The 22,357-nt window shown below is 35.8% G+C and overlaps 1 protein-coding gene across 1 annotated transcript in view; it reads right to left on the minus strand.

Annotated features, from left to right (window-relative positions):
* Positions 1 to 13,849: 13,849 nt before the first annotated feature.
* Positions 13,850 to 22,357, minus strand: part of LOC122428435 (UDP-glucuronosyltransferase 2B4-like) — a 29,735-nt gene continuing 21,227 nt past the window's right edge. Inside the window, exons 4-7 of the mRNA XM_043448460.1 lie at positions 20,804 to 20,935; positions 18,625 to 18,712; positions 17,543 to 17,762; positions 13,850 to 14,337 (exon numbers count right to left, since the gene is read on the minus strand). Of these exons, the coding sequence (XP_043304395.1) occupies positions 14,058 to 14,337; positions 17,543 to 17,762; positions 18,625 to 18,712; positions 20,804 to 20,935 (720 nt within the window). The 3' untranslated portion in view covers positions 13,850 to 14,057. The remainder of the gene's footprint in view (positions 14,338 to 17,542; positions 17,763 to 18,624; positions 18,713 to 20,803; positions 20,936 to 22,357) is intronic.

The following is a 22,357-nucleotide window of genomic DNA, read 5'->3' on the forward strand; positions in this document are numbered from 1 at the left end:
GCCACCTATGGAGAACAGTGTGGAGATTTCTTAAAAAACTGGAAATAGAACTGCCATATGACCCAGCAATTCCACTTCTGGGCATATACACCGAAGAACCCAGATCTGAAAGAGACACGTGCACCTCAATGTTCATCACAGCACTATTTATAATAGCCAGGACATGGAAGCAACCTAGATGCCCATCAGCAGACGAATGGATAAGGAAGCTGTGGTACATACACACCATGGAATATTACTCAGCAGTTAAAAAGAATTCATTTGAATCAGTTCTAATGAGATGGATGAAACTGGAGCCCATTATGCAGAGTTAAGTAAGCCAGAAAGATAAAGAACATTACAGCATACTAACACATATATATGGAATTTAGAAAGATGGTAATGATAACCCTATAAGCAAAACAGGAAAAGAGACACAGAAGTACAGAACAGACTTTTGAACTCTGTGGGAGAATGTGAGGGTGGGATGCTTCGAAAGAACACCATGTATATTATCTATGGTGAAACAGATCACCAGCCCAGGTGGGATGCATGAGACAAGTGCTCGGGCCTGGTGCACAGGGAAGACCCAGAGGAATTGGATGGAGAAGGAGGTGGGAGGTGGGATCGGGATGGGGAATACGTGTATCTCCATGGGTAATTCATGTCAATGTATGACAAAACCCACTGCAATGTTGTGAAGTAATTAGCCTCTAACTAATAAAAAGAAAAAGAAAAAAAAAGAAATAATATAATGATTCCAATAGTCTCCTATGATCATTTCTATTTTAGTTCCTCATTTTATTGCTTTCAGTGTTTTGTCTTTCTAGTAGTTTCCTTTGAGTCATTGAACCCACTGACATTGGCTAATTTAAAGTTTTTCCCTGTTACAGCTAGCCATTAATCCCTCTCATAGGCAGTTTCTGTTGACTGCTTTTCCTCATTTAGGTCACATATTTGTATTTCTTTATATGTCTTGTGAAATTATTGTCAAAGTATTACATTTAGACAGTGCAGTGTAGCAATTCTGATTCCATATCTTGTTACTGATATATGTTTAGTGATTCCATGCACTATTTTAAGTCTCTTTCCCCTACAGTGTAAAGTCTCTAATGCAGCTACTTGGAAGATGTAACCTTAGTCATATGCACATTCCTTGGGTTGCTGTTGTTCTTGGTAGCACTCTCCTTTTAACAGTCTCTTTTTGTACCATTAGCTTTCATCATTCGGGTGATTATACTCCAGTTTTTTATAATATCTTGGGGGCATAAATTGCTTCAGAACCTGACCCCCAAAACTTCATTCTCTTCTGCAAGGATAGTTTTAGAAGTCAATGTCTAATGTATGTTCTGAGCTCAGGAATGCTCTTCATAGCTGTGTTTTTCTCTGATTTTCTCTGATAAACTTGCTTGCCAATGTTTAGCTTGTATCTGTCATGAAGCAAACAGCTTTCTTCTTAACTGCTTACCAGCAAACCTTTGATAATTTGTGGGCACTTATAAGCTTGATCTTCCAACCGTCTGATTCAAATAAACTTTGTTCCTTGAGAATAGTGTTTATATCCTTAAGTCTCCCTCTGGTCATACTCTGAACTTTGCCTTCAGAGCTGGGGATAGGAACAGTGGCAGACTTCTTTCTCTGTGACATCCCTCTTTGATGTGTAAATAGTAATGTCTATTTTTAGTTTACCTTTTCATCACAAATGATTCAGTATTCTCAATATGCTGTGCCTGAATAGAATCTCTGGCCTATGAGTGGGACTGGGTGGAAGAAGGAAAAATTTTGTTGGCCACTATCTGGAACTTAGTGGCTATAACCCATAGCTATATTGAGTGTGTGTGAGAAATTCAAGTGACTTGACTCCTCTAAGAAGATATGAGAACACTCAAATGGGACCTGTGGGTAGTGTGAAACTTGTGTTCTTTCTGAACCTACTCAGAGTGAAGTCTAGTTTTCTGAATAAGGATGGTGAGGGAGGGAGCTCTTTTAGATTTAAATGGCATAGGCTTTCAGTGATTTTTCTGGTAATTTTTTTTTTTTTTTTTGGAATAAATGTTTCTTTACTTGCTTGTATACCTTTAGGGCACTTTCTAGACACTGAATAACTGTTTTAAAAAATAATTTTCAGTAGTGTTTCTTACTTCACATAAGATTTTGTAAAATATATCATGTTACTATCTAACAAATGAGAGGTTTGGGGCTTCAGTGGTGGCTCATTGGTAAAGAATCAACCTGGCAATGCAGAAGACATAGGTTTGATCCCTGATTCAGAAAGGTGGCACATGCCGTGGGGCAACTAAGGTGATGCATCACATATATTCAGCCTGAGTTCTAGTGCCAGGAAACTAGCTACTGAGCTCCATGCATTGCAAGTACTGAAGCGTGCATGCCCTAGAGCCTCCATCTCACTACAAGAAAAGCCACCTCAACGAGTGTCATGTGCAACTCAATTAGAGAGTAGCCCCCAGTTTCTGCAACTAGAGGAAAGCCTGTGCACCAGGAAGATCCAGCACAGCCACAAATTAAAAGAAAAAGGAATGGGAGGTCAAGGTGCAAAATTTTTTATTTATCAGTTCTATCTACCTTGATGTGTAGTTGATTTACAAATTTGTGTTAGAGCTGCAGGGCTATAGTAAAATTATTTAATATTTTTGTAAAGTATATTCCATTATAGATTATTACAAGATATTGAGTATAATTCCCTGTGCTATCCAGTAGAGTTTTGTTGCTTATTCATTTTATGTATAGTAGTTTACATCTCTTACCCCATACTCCTAAATTGGTTGCTCTCCCCTGCTGTTTAGTAAGGATAATTTTATTGTTTATATCTGTCAATCTGTTTTGTATATAGATTGATTTGTATTATTTTTTTAGTTTCTATATTAAGTGACATAGTATTTTTCTCTGTGTGACATATTTCACTAAGAATAATGATCTCTAGTTCCATCCATGTTGCTACAAATGGCAATAGTTTATTCTTTCCAAGGCTGAGTAAGATACCTTTATAAATATATCCCACATCTTAAGACAATTGTCTGTTAATGGGCACTCATGTGGCTTCCATGTCTAGGCTGTTATATAAAGTGCTGATATGAATATTGAGTTGCATGTGTCTTTTGGAATTAGTGTTTGATTTTTTTCAGCTATATAACCAGGAGGGGAATTACTGGATCATGTAGTAGTTCTATTTTTAGTTTTTAATGGACCTGCATACTGTTTTTCATAGCAGTCGCACGAAGTCACATTCCCAGCAGCAGTGTATGGGGATTCCCTTTTCTTCACATTTTCTTTAGCATTTACTGTTTGTAGACTTTTTGATGATAGACATTCTGACCACTGTGAAGTGATACCTCTATGTGGTTTTGATTTGCATGTCTCAAATAATTAGGAGCATTGAGCATCTTTTCATTTACCCGTTAACTATCTGTTTGTCTTATTTGTAGAAATGTCTAGTCAGGTCTTCTGTCCATGTTTTGATTGGCTTGTTTTCTTTTTTATATTGAACTGCATAAGCTGTTTGTATATTTGAGATATTATCCCCTTGTTTGTCACATCATGTGCAAATATTTTTCTCCATTTCCATAAGTTGTGTTTTTGCTTTGTTTTCTTTCCTGTGAAAAGCTTTTGTGTTTGATTTGGTCACATTTGCTTATTTTTGCCTTTATTTCTTTTTCCTTGGAAGAATAATCTAAGAAAATTTTGTTATGATTTGTGTCACAGAGTATTTTGTCTTTGTTCTCTTCTAGGAGTTTTATGGTGTCCTATATAATATTTCAGTCTTTAAATCATTTTGAATTCATTTTTACATGTGGTGCAATGGAATATTCCAATCTCATTGTTTTTAATGTGCCTGTCTACTTTTCCTTCACCATTGTTGTAGACACTCTTTTCTTTTTTGTATATTTTTGCCTCCTTTGCCATAAATTGGCTTTAGCTTGATGGGTTTATTTCTAGACCCTCTATTCTGTTCCACTGACCTGCGAGTCTGTTTTTGTACCAATATCACAATGTTTTCATTACCATAGCTTTATAGTATTATCTGAAGTCTGGAAAGGTTATACTATCAACTTTATTTTCCTCTGGGTTGCTTTTGCCATTTGGATCCCTTTTTGCTTCTTATAAATTTTAGTACTATTTCTTCTAGTTTTGTGAAAATGTTCTGGTTATTATTGTAGGGATTGAATTAAATATATTGATTGCTTTTGGCAATATGGCCATTTTAACAATGTTAATTCTTCTAATCCAAGTGCAAGGGATAGCCTTCCATTTCCTTGAGTAACTTCTAATTTCTTTCATCAGTGTTTCAAGTGTTTAAGACTTTCAACTCCTTGGTTTCTTCTTAGGTATTTTACTTGTTTTTGATTTGATTTTAAATGAGACTTTTTTCTTTCACTTTTTGATATTTCAAGATTAGGGTATAGAAATACAGCAGATTTCTTTATTAATCATTTATCCTTCAACTTTGCTAAATTCATTTATTCTAATAATTTTTATTAGGATACATTAGGGTTCTTCACATAGAGGGTCATGTCATCTGCAAGTGGTGACAGTTTTACCTCTTCCCTTCCAATTTGGATAATTTTATTCTGCTTTTCTTCTCTGATTGCTGTGGGTATGAATTTACATTCTGCATTAAACAGAGGCAGTGAAAGTAGACATCTTTGTCTTAATTCTGAATTGAGCAGGAAGTCTTTCAAGTTTTCACTTTTGAGTATTATATAGACTATGATTTTACAATAAATAGCATTTATTATGTTGAGATATGTTCCTTCAATGTCCACTTTGATGAGAGCACTTTTTTCATGAATGGATGTTGGATTTTGTTAAATGCTATTGAGATGAGTGTGTGGTTTTTCAGTTTCTTTTTTTCCTGTATGTTTTCCATTGATTGATTTACCTATATCAAATCATCTTGTGACCATGGAAAAGTTCAAACAGAATCAGTTGAATGATCTTTTTTTATATTGTTACATTCAATTTGCTACTATTTTTTGAGGATTTTTGCATCTGAATTCATTAAAGGTATTGGCCTGTAATATTTTGTGTTGTGTCCTTGTCTGATTTTATATCAGGTTAATACTTCCCTTCTATAGTGAATTTGGGGGCTTTCTGTCTCTTTAATTTTTTGGAAGAGTTTGAGAAAGATAAGCTCATATTTATATGTTTGGTAGAATTCTCATTGAAGCTGTCTTATTCTTTTCTTGGATGATAGCTTATTTTTTTTTAAATAGAGTCTATTTCACTTATAATGATCATTCTGTTCACATTGTCTGTTTCTTCTTGATTTAGTCTTGGTAAGTTGTTTATTTATAGAAATTTGTCCATTTCTTCCAATTTGTTGGACTCTTCATGGTATATTTATAGTATTTTTTTTATCTCTGTGATATTAATTATTCTTTTCTTTCATTTGTTATTTGGTTTGGGCCTCTCTTTTCTTCTAGGTGAGCCTGGCTAAAGGTTTGTCAATTCTATCTTTAAAAAACAAATTCTTGGCTTTAATTTTTTTATTAACATTTAAAAAAATCTCTATTTTTTTCATTTCCTCTCTGATCTTTATTAATCCCTTCCTTTTTCTGTTTTGGGGCCTGCTTATTCTTCTATTTATACTTCTTGTATGTGGTAGTTTAGGTTTTTATTTGAGATTTTTCTTGTTTAGTGAAGAAGCTCTTCATCACTATGACCTTCCCTTTTAGCATTACTCTTGATGCATTCCATAGATTTTGTAAAATTGTATTTTGATTTTTGTTTGTCTTGAGGTATTCGTCATTTCTTCTTTGATTTCATCATTGACCATTGGTCTTCTAGCAGCATATTGTTTAGTCTCAACATATTCCTCCTTATCTTCTTTGTCTTTCTATAGGTGACTTCTAGTTACATACCATTGTGATTTATGAAATGACTGATAAAACTTCCATCCTCTTGTATTTGTTGAGGCTTGTTTTCTGACCTCCTACATGGTCTGTCCTAGAGAATCATCCACATATGCTTGAAAAGAATATGTATTCTTCTTGTTTGGAAGTAATGTCCTATAGATATTTATTAAGACCCCTGGTATACTGTGTTGTTTAGGACCTCTGTTGTCATATGGATTTTCTATCTGGGTTATATCGCCATTGATGGCAGACAGTTGTTAACATTTGCTATTCTTATTGTATTATTGTCTATTTCTCCCTTTATTTCTGTTAATATTTGCTTTAAATATACGGATGTTCTTCAATCGGGTGTGTGTATGTTAAGTGGGATAATATCTTCTTATGCAGATCTCTTTATCATTAAGTAATGACTTTTTATTTTTTGTCTTTTAATTTTGTCTGATGTAAGTATTGCTGCGCCTACTTCTCTCTTGTTTCCATGTACATAAAATATCCTTTTTCATCCCTTTACATTGTCTTGTGTGTTTTCGCCCTGAAGTATCACTGTTCTTATATTTTTTAATCCATTCATCTATTTTATATCTTTTGATTAGAGCATTAAGTCCATTGACATTTAGAGTAATTATTCAAAATTGTGTAGTTACAGACATTTATATTTTTTATTATATGGTATTTCTGTGTCCATTTCTTCTTTTTATTTTTCCACTTATCTCTTGATTTTTTTTTCCCCTTGTATTCTGGTATAGTTCCTATGTTTTTGGTTTTTGTGAATCTATCTATGTTTTTGATTTGTAGCTACCATGGCATTTGTTTAAGTTGACACCAAATATGTCTACTTGCTTAAAACTAAATAACTTCTGAGTTCAGTCATACTCTAAAATATTTATATTTTATACTTCTTTTCCCCACATTTTGTGACTTTGTTAATCTTATTTTTATTTTCATCCTGCTTATTCTTTGACTGTTTATTATAATTATAGTTGCTTTTTCAATTTTTTGATTGTTTTTTATTCCATGTACTGATTTATCTAAGTGACCTTCAGCCCTTACTCTATGCTTGCCTTTCTTATTCAGATCTTATCTTTCTAAAGAGTTTTGCTTGTTTTTCATTTAGAGAATCTTCAGCCTCTCTTTTAAGATAGGCTTGGTACTGCTGAATTCTTTCAGTTTTTACATTTCTGAGAAATTCATTATCTTTCCTTCTATTCTAAATGACAGTCTTCTTGGGCAAGTTTGAAAGGATTTCCCATTCAGGATTTTGATTTTAGCATGACTCTTCCAATGGCTTGTTTTTGTCAAAAAATCATCTGATAGACTTATGGAAGTCTCCTTGAAAACGACTCTCTGTTTTCTTTCTACCTTTGAATATTGTCTTTATTCTTAATGTTTGCCAAATTAATTCTCACAAGTCTAGCTGTGGGCCTGTTTAGGTTGATTTTGTTTCATACCATTTTGATATCTGTTTCTTGCTTTATGTTATGGAATTTTCTGCCCAAATTTCTTCAAATAGTTTTTTTATTTCCTTCTCTGTCTCTTCTGGAATCCATCTTATGCATAAATTGGCTCATTTTATATTATCCCACAGATCTTGTATGTTGCTTTCACTTTTTTGTTTGTTACTCTGTCTGCTCTTCTGATTGGGTGATTTTTTCCTATGCTGTCTTCCAAATGACTTATTCTTCTGTGTCCTTTAGTTAGCTATTGATTGCTTATAAATAGCTTTTTGTCTAAGAAATTGAATTCTCTAATTTGGGTTGTTTGATCTTTATAATTTCTAACTCCTTGTTACAGTTATTTGTGTTTTATCTATAACTTTCCTTAAAATTTAATTAATATTTATAATATCTCCTTTTAAAACTCAGGGTCTGGTTGATTGGTGATGCTTGTTTCATTATGTGTTTCTTCAGGGGATTTCTCTTGCTCTTTTAGTGGGTTGTTTCCTCTGCTTTTTCATTTCACTTAACTTTGTCTCTCTGATTTTAGGAGAAATAATTCTATTTTGTGGTCCTGATAAGGTGAGTATTCACCTATATGTGACTATTCCTGTGGAGACTACATGTTTTCAATGTCTTTGGTGTGAGCGGTGTTTGGAAATCGACGTCAGTCACATCTTTCTTCAGAGTGTGTGTACTGGGTGTTAAAACCTTGATAGGGAGTGTTGTGCAGTGTAAGTTTCTAAAACCTAGCAGGGTGTGAGGTGGGACTTCTTTTCTGCTCTAAAGCTGTCACCGTCCTGTCATGGGTAGAGTCTATTCCCAACTTGCTGAAAAGAAGTCCTAAGAGTTAGGTTTAATCAGGCTTTTTTTCATATTATTTTTTTCTCCCTTCTCCAAGGGTGGAGAGTGCTGAAGTCAATGAGGTCTGTTTGCCCACAGATGTCCTGTATACCAGGATTCTCCAGGGGCTCAGCCAGTAAAGAATCTTCCTGCAATGCAGGATACCTTGGCTCAATCCATGGATCAGGACCATCCCCTGCAGAAATGCATGGCAACCCATTTCAGTATTCTTTGCTGGAGAAGCCCATGGGCAGAGGAGACTAGCCAGCTACAGTCTTTTGGATTGCAAAGAGTCAAACATGACTGAGTGATTAAGTATGCACATACATCCTATATACCACTTGTGTAGGCATCTGTGGCTCTGTTTGTGTGCAGCCCAAATTTGTGTCCCTTGATGAGGCTGACCCAGATATACTGCAAATCTGTGCTGTGGAGTTAAGTTTCAGTTTAGTCTCTCAGTGGTGTCTGACTCTTTGCAACCCCATGGATTGCAGCAAGCCAGGCCTCCCAGTCCATCACCAACTCCTGGAGTCTACTCAAACTCATGTCCATCGAGTCAGTGATGGCATCCAACCATCTCATCCTCTGTCGTCCCCTTCTCCTCCTGCCCTCAATCTTTTCCAGCATCAGGATCTTTTCAAATGAATCAGTTCTTCATATTAGATGGCCACATTTTTGGAGTTTCAGATTCAACATCAGTGCTTCCAATGAACACCCAGGACCTATCTCCTTCAGGATGGACTGGTTGAATCTACTTGCCGTCCAAGGGACTCTCAAGAGTCTTCTCCAACACCACAGTTCAAAAGCATTGATTTTTTCAGCACTCAGCTTTCTTCACAGTCCAACTTTTCATATCCATCCATGACTACAGAAAAACCATAGTCTTGACTAGACAGACCTTTGTTGGAAAAGTAATGTCGCTGCTTTTTAATATAGAGTCTAGGTTGGTCATAACTTTCTTTCCAAGGAGTAATTTTCTTTTAATTTTATGGCTGCAATCACCATCTGCAGTGATTTGGAGTCCAAAAAAAAAAAAAAAGTCAGCCACTATTTCCGTTGTTTCCCCTTCTATTTGCCATGAACTGATGGGACCAGATGCCATGGTCTTAGTTCTCTGAATGTTGAGCTTTAAGCCAACTTTTTCACTCTCTTCTCTCACTTTCGTCAAGAGGCTCTTTAGTTCTTCTTCACTTTCTGCCATAAATTTGGTGTCATCTGCATACTAAAGTTATTGATATTTCTCCCAGCAATCTTGATTCCAGCTTGTGCTTCATCCAGCCCAGAGTTTCTCATGATGTACTCTGCATGTAAGTTAAATAAGCAAGGTGACAATATACAGCCTTGATGTACTCCTTTCCCTATTTGGAACCAGTCTGTTGCTCCATGTCCAGTTCTAACTGTTGCTTCCTTACCTGCATACACATTTCTCAAGAGGCAATTCAGGTGGTCTGATATTCCCATCTCTTTCAGAATATTCCACAGTTTGTGGTGACGGACACAGTCAAAGGCTTTGGCATAGTCAAATAAATCAGAAATAGATGTTTTTCTGGAATTCTCTTCCTTTTTCGATGATCCAGCAGATGTTGGTAATTTGATCTCTAGTTCCTCTCCATTTTCTAAAACCAGTTTGAACATCCAGCAGTTCACGGTTCATGTATCACTGAAGCCTGGCTTGGAGAATTTTGAGCGTTACTTTATTAGTGTGTGAGTTGAGTGTAACTGTGCAGTAGTCTGAGCATTCTTTGGCATTGCCTTTCTTAGGGATTGGAATGAAAACTGACCTTTTCTGGTCCCTTGGCCACTGCTGAGTTTTCCAAATTTGCTGGCATATTGAGTGCAGCACTTTCACCGCATCATCTCTCAGGATTTGTAATGGCTCAATTGGAATTCCATCACCTCCAGTAGCTTTGTTTGTAGTGATGCTTTTTAAGGCCCACCTGACTTCACATTCCAGGATGTCTGGCTCTAGGTGAGTGATCACACCATCGTGATTATCTGGGTCATGAAGATCTTTTTTGTACAGCCATTCTGTGTATTCTTGCCACCTCTTCTTAATATCTTCTGCTTCTTTTAGGTGCACACCATTGCTGTCCTTTATTTAGTCCATCTTTGCCTAAAATATTCCTTTGGCATCTCTAATTTTCTTGAAGAGATCTCTAGTCTTTCCCCTTCTATTGTTTTCTTCTATTTCTTTGCACTGATCACTGAGGAAGGCTTTCTTATCTCTCCTTGCTGTTCTTTGGAAATCTACATTCAAATGGGTATATGTTTCCTTTTCTCCTTTGCTTTTGGCTTGTCTTCTTTTCACAACTATTTGTAAGGCCTCCTCAGACAGCCATTTTGCTCTTTTGCATTTCTTTTCTTGGGATGATCTTGATCCTTGTCTCCTGTACAATGCCACAAACCGTAGTTCATCAGACACTCTGTCTGTCAGATCTAGTCCCTTAAATCTATTTCTCACTTCCACTGTATAATCATAAGGGGTTTGATTTAGGTCATACCTGAATGGTCTATTGGTTTTCCCCACTTTCTTCAATTTAAATCTGAATTTGGCAATAAGCAGTTCATGATCTGATGATCTGAGCCACAGTCAGCTCCCAGTCTTGTTTTTCCTGACTGTATAGAGTTCTCCATCTTTGGCTGCAAAGAATAGAATCAGTCTGATTTCAGTGTTGGCCATCTGGTGATGTCCATGTGCAGAGTCTTCTCCCGTGTCATTGGAAGAAGGTGTTTGCTATGACCAGTGGAGTAGGTGGAGACAAAACTCTTGGTCAGCTGGTGGATGGACTATGGCATGTGATGATGGTTATTTTTTAAACAAAGCCCAATAAGTGCCAGTACTGCCAGTGGTCACCCCATCCAGAACACACCTGAGCCCCAGGCTTTCTCATCATGGCTAGTCTGAGTGTTTTCCCAGCTTATCCAGATCCTGTGCCAAGGTGTGGTGTGAAATGAAGAGGTGGAATGTTTATCTTGCTTGGATTCAGGTGCATGGCGAGGTGAAAGCTGCCAGTGTGGAGCTTCTCCTTACTGTTTGTAGGCAAGTAGCACCTGTGTACTCTCTGAGAACAGAGTCTAGACTTCTCAGCCATGCACTTTGTGTCAGTAGTTCTCCCAGCAACCAGTGGGCTTTCCCCCTCCATGTAGGACCCCAATCTGGGACACCCGTTCTGTGGCTTGACTCCTTAGTTCCCCAAGGGGACAGTTCACCTGTTTGGACCTTCTCTCTTTTTTATATACCTCTCAGGAACAACCAATCTTACATCTTCTTTCCATCCTGTGAGTTACATGGAAATCTTTCTTGGGCCTATATTTGTATGAGTTCTTCCAGTCTGAAGATAGTTTTCTGTGAGAATTGTTCCACAGAAAGATCGATTTTTGATGTGTTTGTGGGGGGATGTGAACACCATGTCCTCTTGTTCCACCACCTTGATCCAATCCTGTATGATAAATTTAATTGACATATTTAATTTCTACAAATTTAATAGAAGATGTTATTATCATTTATGTTTGAAACATTACACCAAAAATTGGACTAAAATCATTGTTGACATTTCTTATTCATTTTAATGAGAAAAGTTAGTGCAAATTACATTCCACTATGTAAGCATTTATTTAGTCCTTTATAATGTTAATGTATTCAAACTCTGTTAACCCCATGAATTGATTGATACCATTACTTTATCGTCATTACTTTATGTGATGGAACAGCTGGGGCATAGGGAAGTTAAGTAACTGCAATGATCCCAAACCAATCCATAGTAATTTTGTAGTGATTTAACTCTACACTATTTGCATTTACAGTATACTACCTTAAACTTTATGGGATGGTGTCTCCCTTTTGGGTTTGAATGTAAAACAAGTGTGTGTTTAAATTTCATTTAAAATGATTCTTTCCATGTTATTTTACTTCTCCAAAATTAGTCCTACCAGATTAATTGCTCTACAAAATTTTGGTAAAAAAAATAATTTTTTTGACTTAATTTCTATTCCTGAAGAACCAGTGACTTTTGTCACTTTTAAATTATCATTGGCAATTTTACTTCTGTGAATTTCCTGTGCATACTCTTTGTTTATTTTCATTTTGGGCTGCATGAGCTTTTGTTGTAGATCAGTAGTCATTCTCACTGTACAGTGACTATCGATCCTTTTTATGTTACAATTATTGCTGGATAGATTTGAGGCAAATTATATAAGCCTATATATGTGAGCTAATAATACTCTCTACTATGGCAGCATATTAATTCTACTTTTCTTCAGAAATGTGTCAATTATCTAGAAGGGTTATATGGAAAGTCCTGTGGTAAATCTTCCTATTATTCTCCGAGCATCAAAGTTTGATTTTATGTTTAATATTAGTTATGTCTTAGGTTGATGAATGTCACATGGTGTGAATGGTGGTCTTCTTGACTAAAATACTCATTTCTTCACCTGGACCACTTCAATCATAAACTGCTTTCCTGATGTACACTTTTCATGAACGTGGCTTCAGATTGCTTTCATCTGAATCACCAATTTTTCTTAATATTTCTGTAATTTTTGTATTGATCTCATTGGTGCTGATTATGTCAGTCATAGTGGGCCCAGGTTTATTTATTTATTTTTTTTATTTTTTTATTAGTTGGAGGTTGATTACTTCACAACATTTCAGTGGGTTTTGTCATACATTGATATGAATCAGCCATGGATTTACACGTATTCCCCATCCCGATCCCCGCTCCCACCTCCCTCTCCACCCGATTACTCTGGGTCTTCCCAGTGTACCAGGCCCGAGCACTTGTCTCATGCATCCCACCTGGGCTGGTGATCTGTTTCACCATAGATGGGCCCAGGTTTAAAGAACATGATGTCTATGTTATTTTTTGTCATGATAATTGAATTTTACATAGAAGTGTTATGGTAAGGAACGAGGCATCGCTGCTTGAAGAAAGAGACAAAAGAATGATAAATGCTAATCAAAAGTGTGGTTCAAAATGCATTATAAGACAATAGTAATTAATTCAATCTATGGTCACCAAACCCATTGGATAATAGGTCGTATCTGCAAGTAGATAAGTGATGCTGTGTCTTGTTTTGTAAGAGTATATGTAGACTAAGATACGTATTTAGATATAGACAAGATCTGCAGATAAATTCAGGTACATTTTGAGAGAATGAAAATTCTCTAAGTCCCTTTAGAGTCTAGGTTATATAATTTCTTAATATACAGTTGAGAATTTACATCCATTATTGGGAGGGAAAATAATTGGTGACTAAAAGTGGATGAGAAAAGGAGAATCGAGTCATGAAATTAAAGATTTTCACAAATATTTCAATTTTATAATAGGAAGCAGGTAGCAGTTGCTATATTTCGAATTCTACAAACACTCTTCTGGGAAATAAGCTAAACTGGATGAAAGCAAATATCTTACCATGGCTCTAGGTAGGAAGTGATGCTGAGGCTGCATGCACAGTAAAAATGAAGAACTGATAGTGGTCTCACAAATAGAATAAAGGACTGAATCTTTTTACAGAATTCCAATTATTGAACAATTTCAATAACAAGAAAAACCTATAAAATTTGACATGAAAATGAAGTTAAGAATTCTGAATATCAAGAAAATGACACATGCTATAAGTAGACTTCTTATCATTGTTGTTTTTACATAGAGCATGTGAAAAGTAGTTAAACACAATCATTTCTTTTTAGATTAACTTTTGAATTAAAATAATCAATTTCAATATGTATGCATATAGTTTTATTATTTATTTCATTTTTCATCAGTGTTTTCTCTTGGCAAGACATACTTTTTGTCAGGTAGAAAATTCCTTGAAAGTAAAATTTACATTTTGTCACAAGAGGAGTCGAACTTGATCATAATTCATCTTACTGTAATAAATATGAGGAGTTGTATTTATGTGGCAAACCTGCTACACATCTCAGAAACAACTAGTCTCTTTTCCCCTTCTTTCCTATGCTAGCACACTTTCGGCAACAAAACATGCAACACTTTGTGATGACAAACACAGCAGTTGCCACACAGGCCAGCAGGAACCCGATCACGTCCAGAGAGTGGTACTGGAACCAGGTGAGGTCGTGGGCGGCGGGCCGCAGGTGCTTGGCTCCTCTGTGCCGCATGACAAATTCAATCCAGAAGATCGCTCGGTCCAAGGGTTTCATAGGCTGATCATGTTGAATGGCTGATAACCTCATGACATTCTCTTTGTAGCTGAAGGAAAATCAGTGATCAATTTATAGAAAGAGCTATAACAGATAAATTAGTGAAATGTTCTTGCAAATGGTAACAAAGAGTGCAACACAGAGTGGAAGAAAAGTAGCTACTTTTCCTCCAAGGTGATGACTGAGATCTTAGCTTATGGGCTGTGCTGTGCTTATCAGTCAGTCATGTCCGACTCTTTGCCACGCTGTGGACTGTAGCCAGCTAGGCTACTCTATCCATGGTGATATTCCAGGTAGGAATATTGGAGTGGCTTGCCATGCCCTCCTCCTGGGGATCTTGCCAACCCAGAGATTGAATCCAGGTCTCCTGCATTGCAGGCAGATTCTTTACTATTTGAGCTACCAAGGAAGCCTGAGAATACTGGAGTATCCTATCCCTTTGCCAGGATCTTCCTGACCCAGGAATTGAACCAGGGTCTCCTGCATTGCAGGTGGATTCTTTTCCATCTGAGCTACAAGGGAAGCCCAGCTTATGGGCTAGGATTTCTTAAATTCTTAGGATTTCAAGTTACAAAGAAAAGAAAGAAAATGAGAGGGAAAAGACTGTGTAGTCTAAAGTGGCATGAGTTGTTCCAAAATGAAAAAAAAAGAAAAAAATTCATAATTTGTTTATTCAAAGATTGAATTATCTTGTAAAGAATTGTTAATTGACCTGGTAAACATGTTTTAAAATGCAGTCATAATCCAGCTATAGCAAGTAAATCTATGATGAGGTTGAGAGACAGGTCCAGAGAGGACTGATCTTACATTAGTGAAGTAGTAGTTGAAAGTGTGGAAGTGGATTGACTTGGTTTGATTTCTGACTCTGATACTTGCTGGCTGCTTCTTATTCTTTCTGTCCCTTAGTTTTTTTAAAACTTAATTTTATTAAGTTTTAAAAGCATTTTTATCTTTTAAACTTTTTCTTTCATAATTGGAGGGCCCAATCACAATAGAGTCTGTTCCTCAGGTTTTCATTTTTGTATAAAATGGATAGAAATAGTAACTCATCTGTTTTTTTGAGAATACCATTCTGATTCTTATAGGCATTCTTAGAATCTAGTATACTCTCAGAAAATGTTTTCTCATATTGTTCTCCTTGTTCTTGTTCTTTTAGAACAAGATTCTCTTAGAATATGGAGAAGACTCAAAATTTCACTTTCAGGCATTGCAGTTACACTGCCTGAACTACTGTTTCTACTGTTGAAATGATGATGGACTGTGTGTGTGTTTGTGTTCAGTTGCGTCTGACTCTTTACAATCCCATAGACTGTAGCCTGCCAGGGTCATCTGTCCATGGAATTCTCCAGGCAAGAATACTAGAGTCGGTAGCCATTCTCTTCAGGGGATTTTCCTGACCTAGGTATGATGGCTAACGGACAAGAAAGTAGGAAGAATAATGAGATATGGTTCATGAACTCTAACTCACAGAGTGCTATAACACGGCACTGCAGCAATAACAATGGAGTTAACTTTTCTCCATTTTCTGTCAAAACACAGGGGGAGCACTTGGTGTTTGCAAGGATTGCAGTAATCAGGAAACATTTTTGTGATACAATAGGGATCAGTTCAGTCACTCAGTGATGTCCGAATCTTTGTGACTCCATGGACTGCAGCATGCCAGGCTTCCCTGTCCATCATTAACTCTCAGAGCTTGCTCAGACTCATGTCCATTGAGTCAGTGATACCATCTAACCATCTCATGAATAGACTGCAATAAAGAAGTTGCTTAATATGTGTAAAGTAACACTATGATACTAAATAAAATATGTAGCATATCATGAACATTCAGTATATAGCAGCTAAAAAATCAACTTCATTTTTGACACCACATTTACATTATTAAAATTTAAAAAAAATATGAAGACACTAAAAGATGTACATTTATATTGAATCAGCAAATGAAAGATCTATTACTTTAGAAAAAAATAAAATATTTTTGCTTTTTTTTTTTTTTTTGCAGTGCTCATTTAGGACAATAGCTGTCCTAAAATTAAATTTAAATAGCACTGCTATAAAGACACAAATACACACTGTGCTACTATGACTGACATTCTCAAAAGGTTTCATTGCAAAGTCGTTATGAAACAATAGGGGGAAATATATATATATCATATTTATGATATTAATATAATTGTGTTACTGAAATTCACACATATCCTGAAGTGATTTGGAAATCAAATATTTCTCGTTTTTGAAAATTTGGCTTTTAGACAGTAATATCCCATCATATCTCTTCCAAATAAGACAAAATCAATCACAACCTAAAGAACTCAGGATATATCTACATTTATAAGCAATATCTACATAGTTGAAATTAAGTTAGAAAGTTCTATTAGCAAAGTATTATTAAAAACTTGCAGATATAGAGAACAAATTTTGGTTACCAGATTGGAGGAATAGAAATATACACATTGCGGTGTAGGAAGCTAAAGTTACTGGGAATAATATAAGCTCAAGGTTGTGTTGTACAACACTGTGAACATAACCAATATTTGGTAATAATTTTGAATGGAAAATAGGCTTTAAAAATTGTGTAAAAATTTTTTAAAAAGGAATATCTCAACATATCCTTCCAAATCAATTGCATTTAGATTTATAATTCTTCTAAATTAGACAAAAATTATCACAATCAGAAAACCTAGGAATAAACCTGTATTTATAAATATTATTTACATAGTTGAAACTGAGTAATTAGAAAGTTCTAGGTGTTAACCATTTATCAGTGATGAGGTCAGAATATTAGCATAGAAAACTTGGAAAATATTAAATGTAATGGGAATTTAAGATTGATTATGTCAAAGGAGTTTACTGAAAATAAAGTATCTTTGTAGAGTTTAAAACATTGGAGGAGTTCACAGGCAGAAAGAAAGTAAAGTGGGCAGATGAGTGTTCATATTAATACGATGCATGTTTCCCTACTTACCTTTGTTCTAAATGTGTCTTAATCCTTCTATTACCATTTCAGTGATTCTTCTCATTTGAATGCTTAAGTCTTTCAGAATTTCTCTACTATCTTTAAACTATTGACAAACCTTTCCCATAAAACCATAAAAAAAATGTTGAGACACTCAAAATAGGTTATTATTGACTGTTTTCAAAACATTGAGTAAATCTTACTCTTCATTATACTTATGTGAAGGCTCATTTCTGCCTCCTTGGCCTTCACATGAGAATTTCTCTAGATAGAATATCAGGTAAAAATGTATACTCACAAAGGATTATTAATGACTTCCTTCAATGCATTGAGCAAATCTTCTGTTGACATTGTTTCCAAGTCCAATCTGATAGCTGCTCCCTTGGCCGTCATGTGAACAACGTTATGAGGTTGATCAGCAAACAAAGGAAGGCCCACCATAGGGATGCCGTGGTAGATGGCCTCGTAGATGCCATTGCTTCCACCATGAGTTATAAAGGCTTTGGTTTTTGGATGGCCTAGGATTGAGTGAATTTCAATAAAATGATTACTTTTAACTTTTAGAATAAAATGAGAAATGGGCTTTATCAGGCACTGAAAGAAGCAGTGTTTTTTAAGATAACAGATTATTACACATATGAGAGTGCTTTTAAATTGCTTTCAGAACTCAGAAAAGAAACTGCTATGTCTGCTGAAAGGGTAAATGAAGACTTTGTGAAAGAAGTGCTGAGTCACTTGAACGTCACAGATGAATCTATGATTGGCAGGTGAACAACTTGAGAAAACATTCTGGGTAAAAAAAACCACATGTGCAAAATAAAGAGGAGGGCATGCCAGAAATTATTCTCTTAAAGATATAATGGAGTCATTTAGTCTGACAGGAATGGTATCAGGGGAAAAGAAGGATAATGGTAGTAGCACTGGAACCAGAGGAAGGAAAAGCAACCTTTTGTCATGAAGTGTGTTATTGTGTCATAAAAATGATTGCAGATTTTTTTCTTTTAGAGAAAATGGAAAGTCACGTGTAATAAAAAGGGAACTTGTTTTTAGTAGCATTTAGCATGCCCCTACAAAGGAGAAAAGAGATGTATAAGGAAAGAATTCAGAGACAGAACAACAATCCAGGAAGTTATTGAAAAGATCATGGTGAGTAGAAATTAGAGCCAAAATAACGATTCTGGCCATAAGCGGTGTGACTGTGTAGAATAAAAGGCCAATTGTTATACATTCTTCCTTTTTCCCCTTGCGTAGGAGATAAAAATAAAATAATACATTTTTCAAGTGTTTCAATAATTCTCTATACATTTGTTTCCTTTTGAAGTGCTGTCACTCTGCTCAGCTTTACCCAAGTTTTCAATATTTTTTTCTACTAAGTCTTACCAAGAACGTCGTTCTGGGGGATCCACTTATACAGCCGAGTATTGGGTCCTAAGGTGTCTGGTTTTTTGCCATCGTATCTCCATAGAACCTGTTAGGGTAAGGGTAATATCTTATTCTATGAGTTGAGCTTCAAAGTTACAATTCTAAAGTGATCAAAATATATGTAGTTACATGTCTTCCATATGACCTAAGAAATGAGGGCATATTAAGTAATATTAACTGTTAACTTCCCAGGTGGCGCTGCTTGTAAAGAACCCATATGCCAATGCAGGAAACATAAGTGATGTGGGTTGGGAAGTTGGGAAGATGCCCTAGAGTAGGGCACGGCAGCCCACTCCTGTATTTTGCCTGGAGAATCCCATGGACAGAGGGGCTGGGAGGGATATAGTCCATAGGGTCGCAAAGAACTAGATATGACTGAAGTGAATTAGCACCCATGCACAATACCCTGACATGAAGAGGAACACCTACATTTGATATACACATGATGGCATAGACAATTGAGATGTCAGTGCCAACACGAAAACTTTAATAATTTCTAGGTGGTCTTATTTCAAGTACAAAGAGACAGTGACAGATGACAAGTAACCTACACACTTATTTGCCTTCTTTTACATTAGCGGTCATCTTCAAATTTAATATTCACTGATTTCTTTGTGACCATTATAGAAGACAGTTTAGTTATATCAATTTTAGTATAACAAGTTAGTTTATCAGAATCACACATTTTGTTAAAAAGAGGAAAATGCATGCATCAGCCACTTAGAAATAAATACCTTTGCTTATTCATAATTTATTAATAATAAGTTAATTTGTGCTTCTTAGGAAGTATAGCTTCATTTAAGTTATAAACTGTTAAGCGCTTGCAAAAGCAATGACAACTGGAATTTTTTGACATGAATCCAAAGTATTGCCACTATTACTAGACTTGGTTGTTTTACCTTTAGAAAAGAAGAGCCAGTTGACAATTTGAAAGGGACAATAGGGCTATTGAAAAAGTTCCAAAATAGTGGCACCAAAGTTTATTCAACTGATCCTGAATACTTCAACAATGAAGCATAAAGCATTCACAGAATTGATTAGTGTGGTCTCTAGATCCAGTACAAAAATAAGGAACAACTTTGGAATTCCAAGCAATTCTCATAAACTGGATTATATTTTATTAGTGTTTAACTTCTATTTGCTCTGTGAATGAATGTAAATTAATTTTAGTTTCTCAGCAAAAAATAGCATAGATTATTGAGAGGCCTATCAGATTGCAAACTAAAAAGTTGTTCACAAATATCTGAAGACCACAGGGGTATTTTATATATTAGAAAAAAAGTTACTGTTGCATTTTCTGAAGAAGAGAGGCAGGTGAATCTTCGCCATGCCAGTCTTCCTTATGCTTGACTGCTTCTTATAGTCCCTTCTCCCTCTTTAATCAGGAGGAAGAATGTGACAGGTTAGAAGCAGAGTTCATTAAGGACCAGACTTTACAGAGTTCACCTTAAGGGCAGGACCCTATCTTCACTCTATCACATTGATCTTCCTGCTTCAGATTTTAGCAGGGCTTAGTCAACCAGGGAAGCAGATGTTATTTTCTCTAAATCAGTGTGGTTGGATGGCAGTTTGGGGAATCTTGTCCATCCTTTCTCTGAGTAGCACTCTGAAAAACACACTGATAGGTCTGTTCCAAAATTTATGGGACACATAAAAGACCAGGATTACATGTTAAGTGTACACTGCAAGAAGCACAACGGCCTTCTATCAATATTGCTTAACATTATTGTGTTATATTGTTATATTATTGTGTTATATATTTTCTGTTAAAATTTAACCCCAGAGAACATTTGTATGTGTACTGTACCTTAGATATCATTCAAGGAAATGGAACAAGTGACAAAGCAGAATTTGGTGGTTTCTTCTCCGGCCCCATGATACCATTAGAATACCAAAATTCATACTGTATCTCTTTAATATCATTTTTTATTACAACGTTAATCTAAATTTATTATGGATGAAAGATACTCCTTGTAATTCTATAACACCTACTATATATATTTTGGTTTGTATATATGAGAGATAAATTGGAGTTATCATATAATTTACCTTTCTGTTGGAAAATGTCTAAAATCAGACCTTTTATAGAGTTTTACAGACATTAAACAGTTGCTCACTGTTAAGTTACTGTGTGTACCTTTTGTGGAATCTGGGCAAGGGCTGATGCAATCACATTGGCTCTTTCTTCTGACATGTTACTGACCATTGATCCCAATGAAAACACCACAATACCATGTTCTCCAGAGCTCTGCACAAATTCTTCCATTTCCTGTGAAAAAAGAATTTGTTCCATCATAAAAGAGAAGGAGCATAGCAAACATTATCGAAGGGATTGCTGCCAGCAACTAAACTGAGAAAATCAAATATAGTCTGGAGTAGAGATTTAAAAAAAAAAAATATTGTGGTAAAATACACATGACATAAAATTTACTTTGTTAATCATTCCTGAGTGTATAGTATAGCATCATTAAGTATATTCACACTGTGCAACCAATCTCCAGAGCTTTTTTCATCTGGCAAAACCAGAATTCTATGCTCATTAAGGAACTCCACATTCCTCGTCTCTAGTCTCTGGGAGCTTCATTCTACCCTCTGTTCCTACAAATGTGATTAGTCGGATACTTCTTATAAGTTGAATTGTACAGTATTTGTCTTTTTCTGATTGACTTATTTCACTTAGTGTAAGTTTCTTTCATGTTGTGACATTTGCCAGAATTTCCTTTTAATGTGAGTAATATTCCATCGCTTGTATATATGACATTTTGTTTATTGCTTCATCTGTTGGTGGACCCTTGGGTGGCTTCAACCTCTTGACTCTTGTGAGTTGAGCTTTTATGCACATGTACAGATATCTCATTGGGGTAATACTTTCAATTCTTTTGTATATGTACCCACAGAAGAGAAATTGCTGAGCCATAGGTGTTGATATGTTTTATATTATTCTTGCCACATACTATATAGTATATAAAGTGATTTTCCTCCTCATGTTCCTTATATATGTTAACGTCACATTTTGGACATTGGTTAGTTGTGCTAATAAATATTCAGAACTAAAAAATGTTTTTAAATTTTGAAAAACTCCATACTATTTTCCATAATGGTTTTTTTTTTTTTTTTAACATAAATCACCCCTGAGATCCTTGGGAAGGAAATAGGTGATATGAGGTCTGTTTCTTCCATTATGTGGGGTTCAGTTCGGTCACTCAGTCATGTCCGACTCTTTGAGACCCCATGGACTGCAGCATGCCAGGCTTCCCAGTCCATCTCCAACTTTCGGAGTTTACTCAAACTCATATCCATTGAGTCAGTGATGCCATCCAACCATCTCACCCTCTGTCATCCATTTCTCTTCCTGCCTTCAATCTCTCTAAGTATCAGGGTTTTTCAAATGAGTCAGTTCTTCACATCAGGTGGCCAAAGAATTGGAGTTTCAGCTTTAGAATCAGTCCTTCCAAAGAATATTCAGGACTGATCTCCTTTAGGATGGACTGGTTGGATGTCCTTGCAGTTCAAGGGACTCTCAAGAGTCTTCTCCAACACCACAGTTCAAAAGCATCAATTCTTCAGCGCTCAGCTATCTTTATAGTCCAACTCTCACATCCATACATGACTACTGGAAAAACTATAGCTTTGACTAGACAGACCTTTGTTGGCAAAATAGTGTTTCTGCTTTTTAATATGCTGTCTAGGT

Source organism: Cervus canadensis, chromosome 26, assembly GCF_019320065.1.
Source record: "Cervus canadensis isolate Bull #8, Minnesota chromosome 26, ASM1932006v1, whole genome shotgun sequence".
In the NCBI taxonomy this organism is placed as follows: domain Eukaryota; kingdom Metazoa; phylum Chordata; class Mammalia; order Artiodactyla; family Cervidae; genus Cervus; species Cervus canadensis.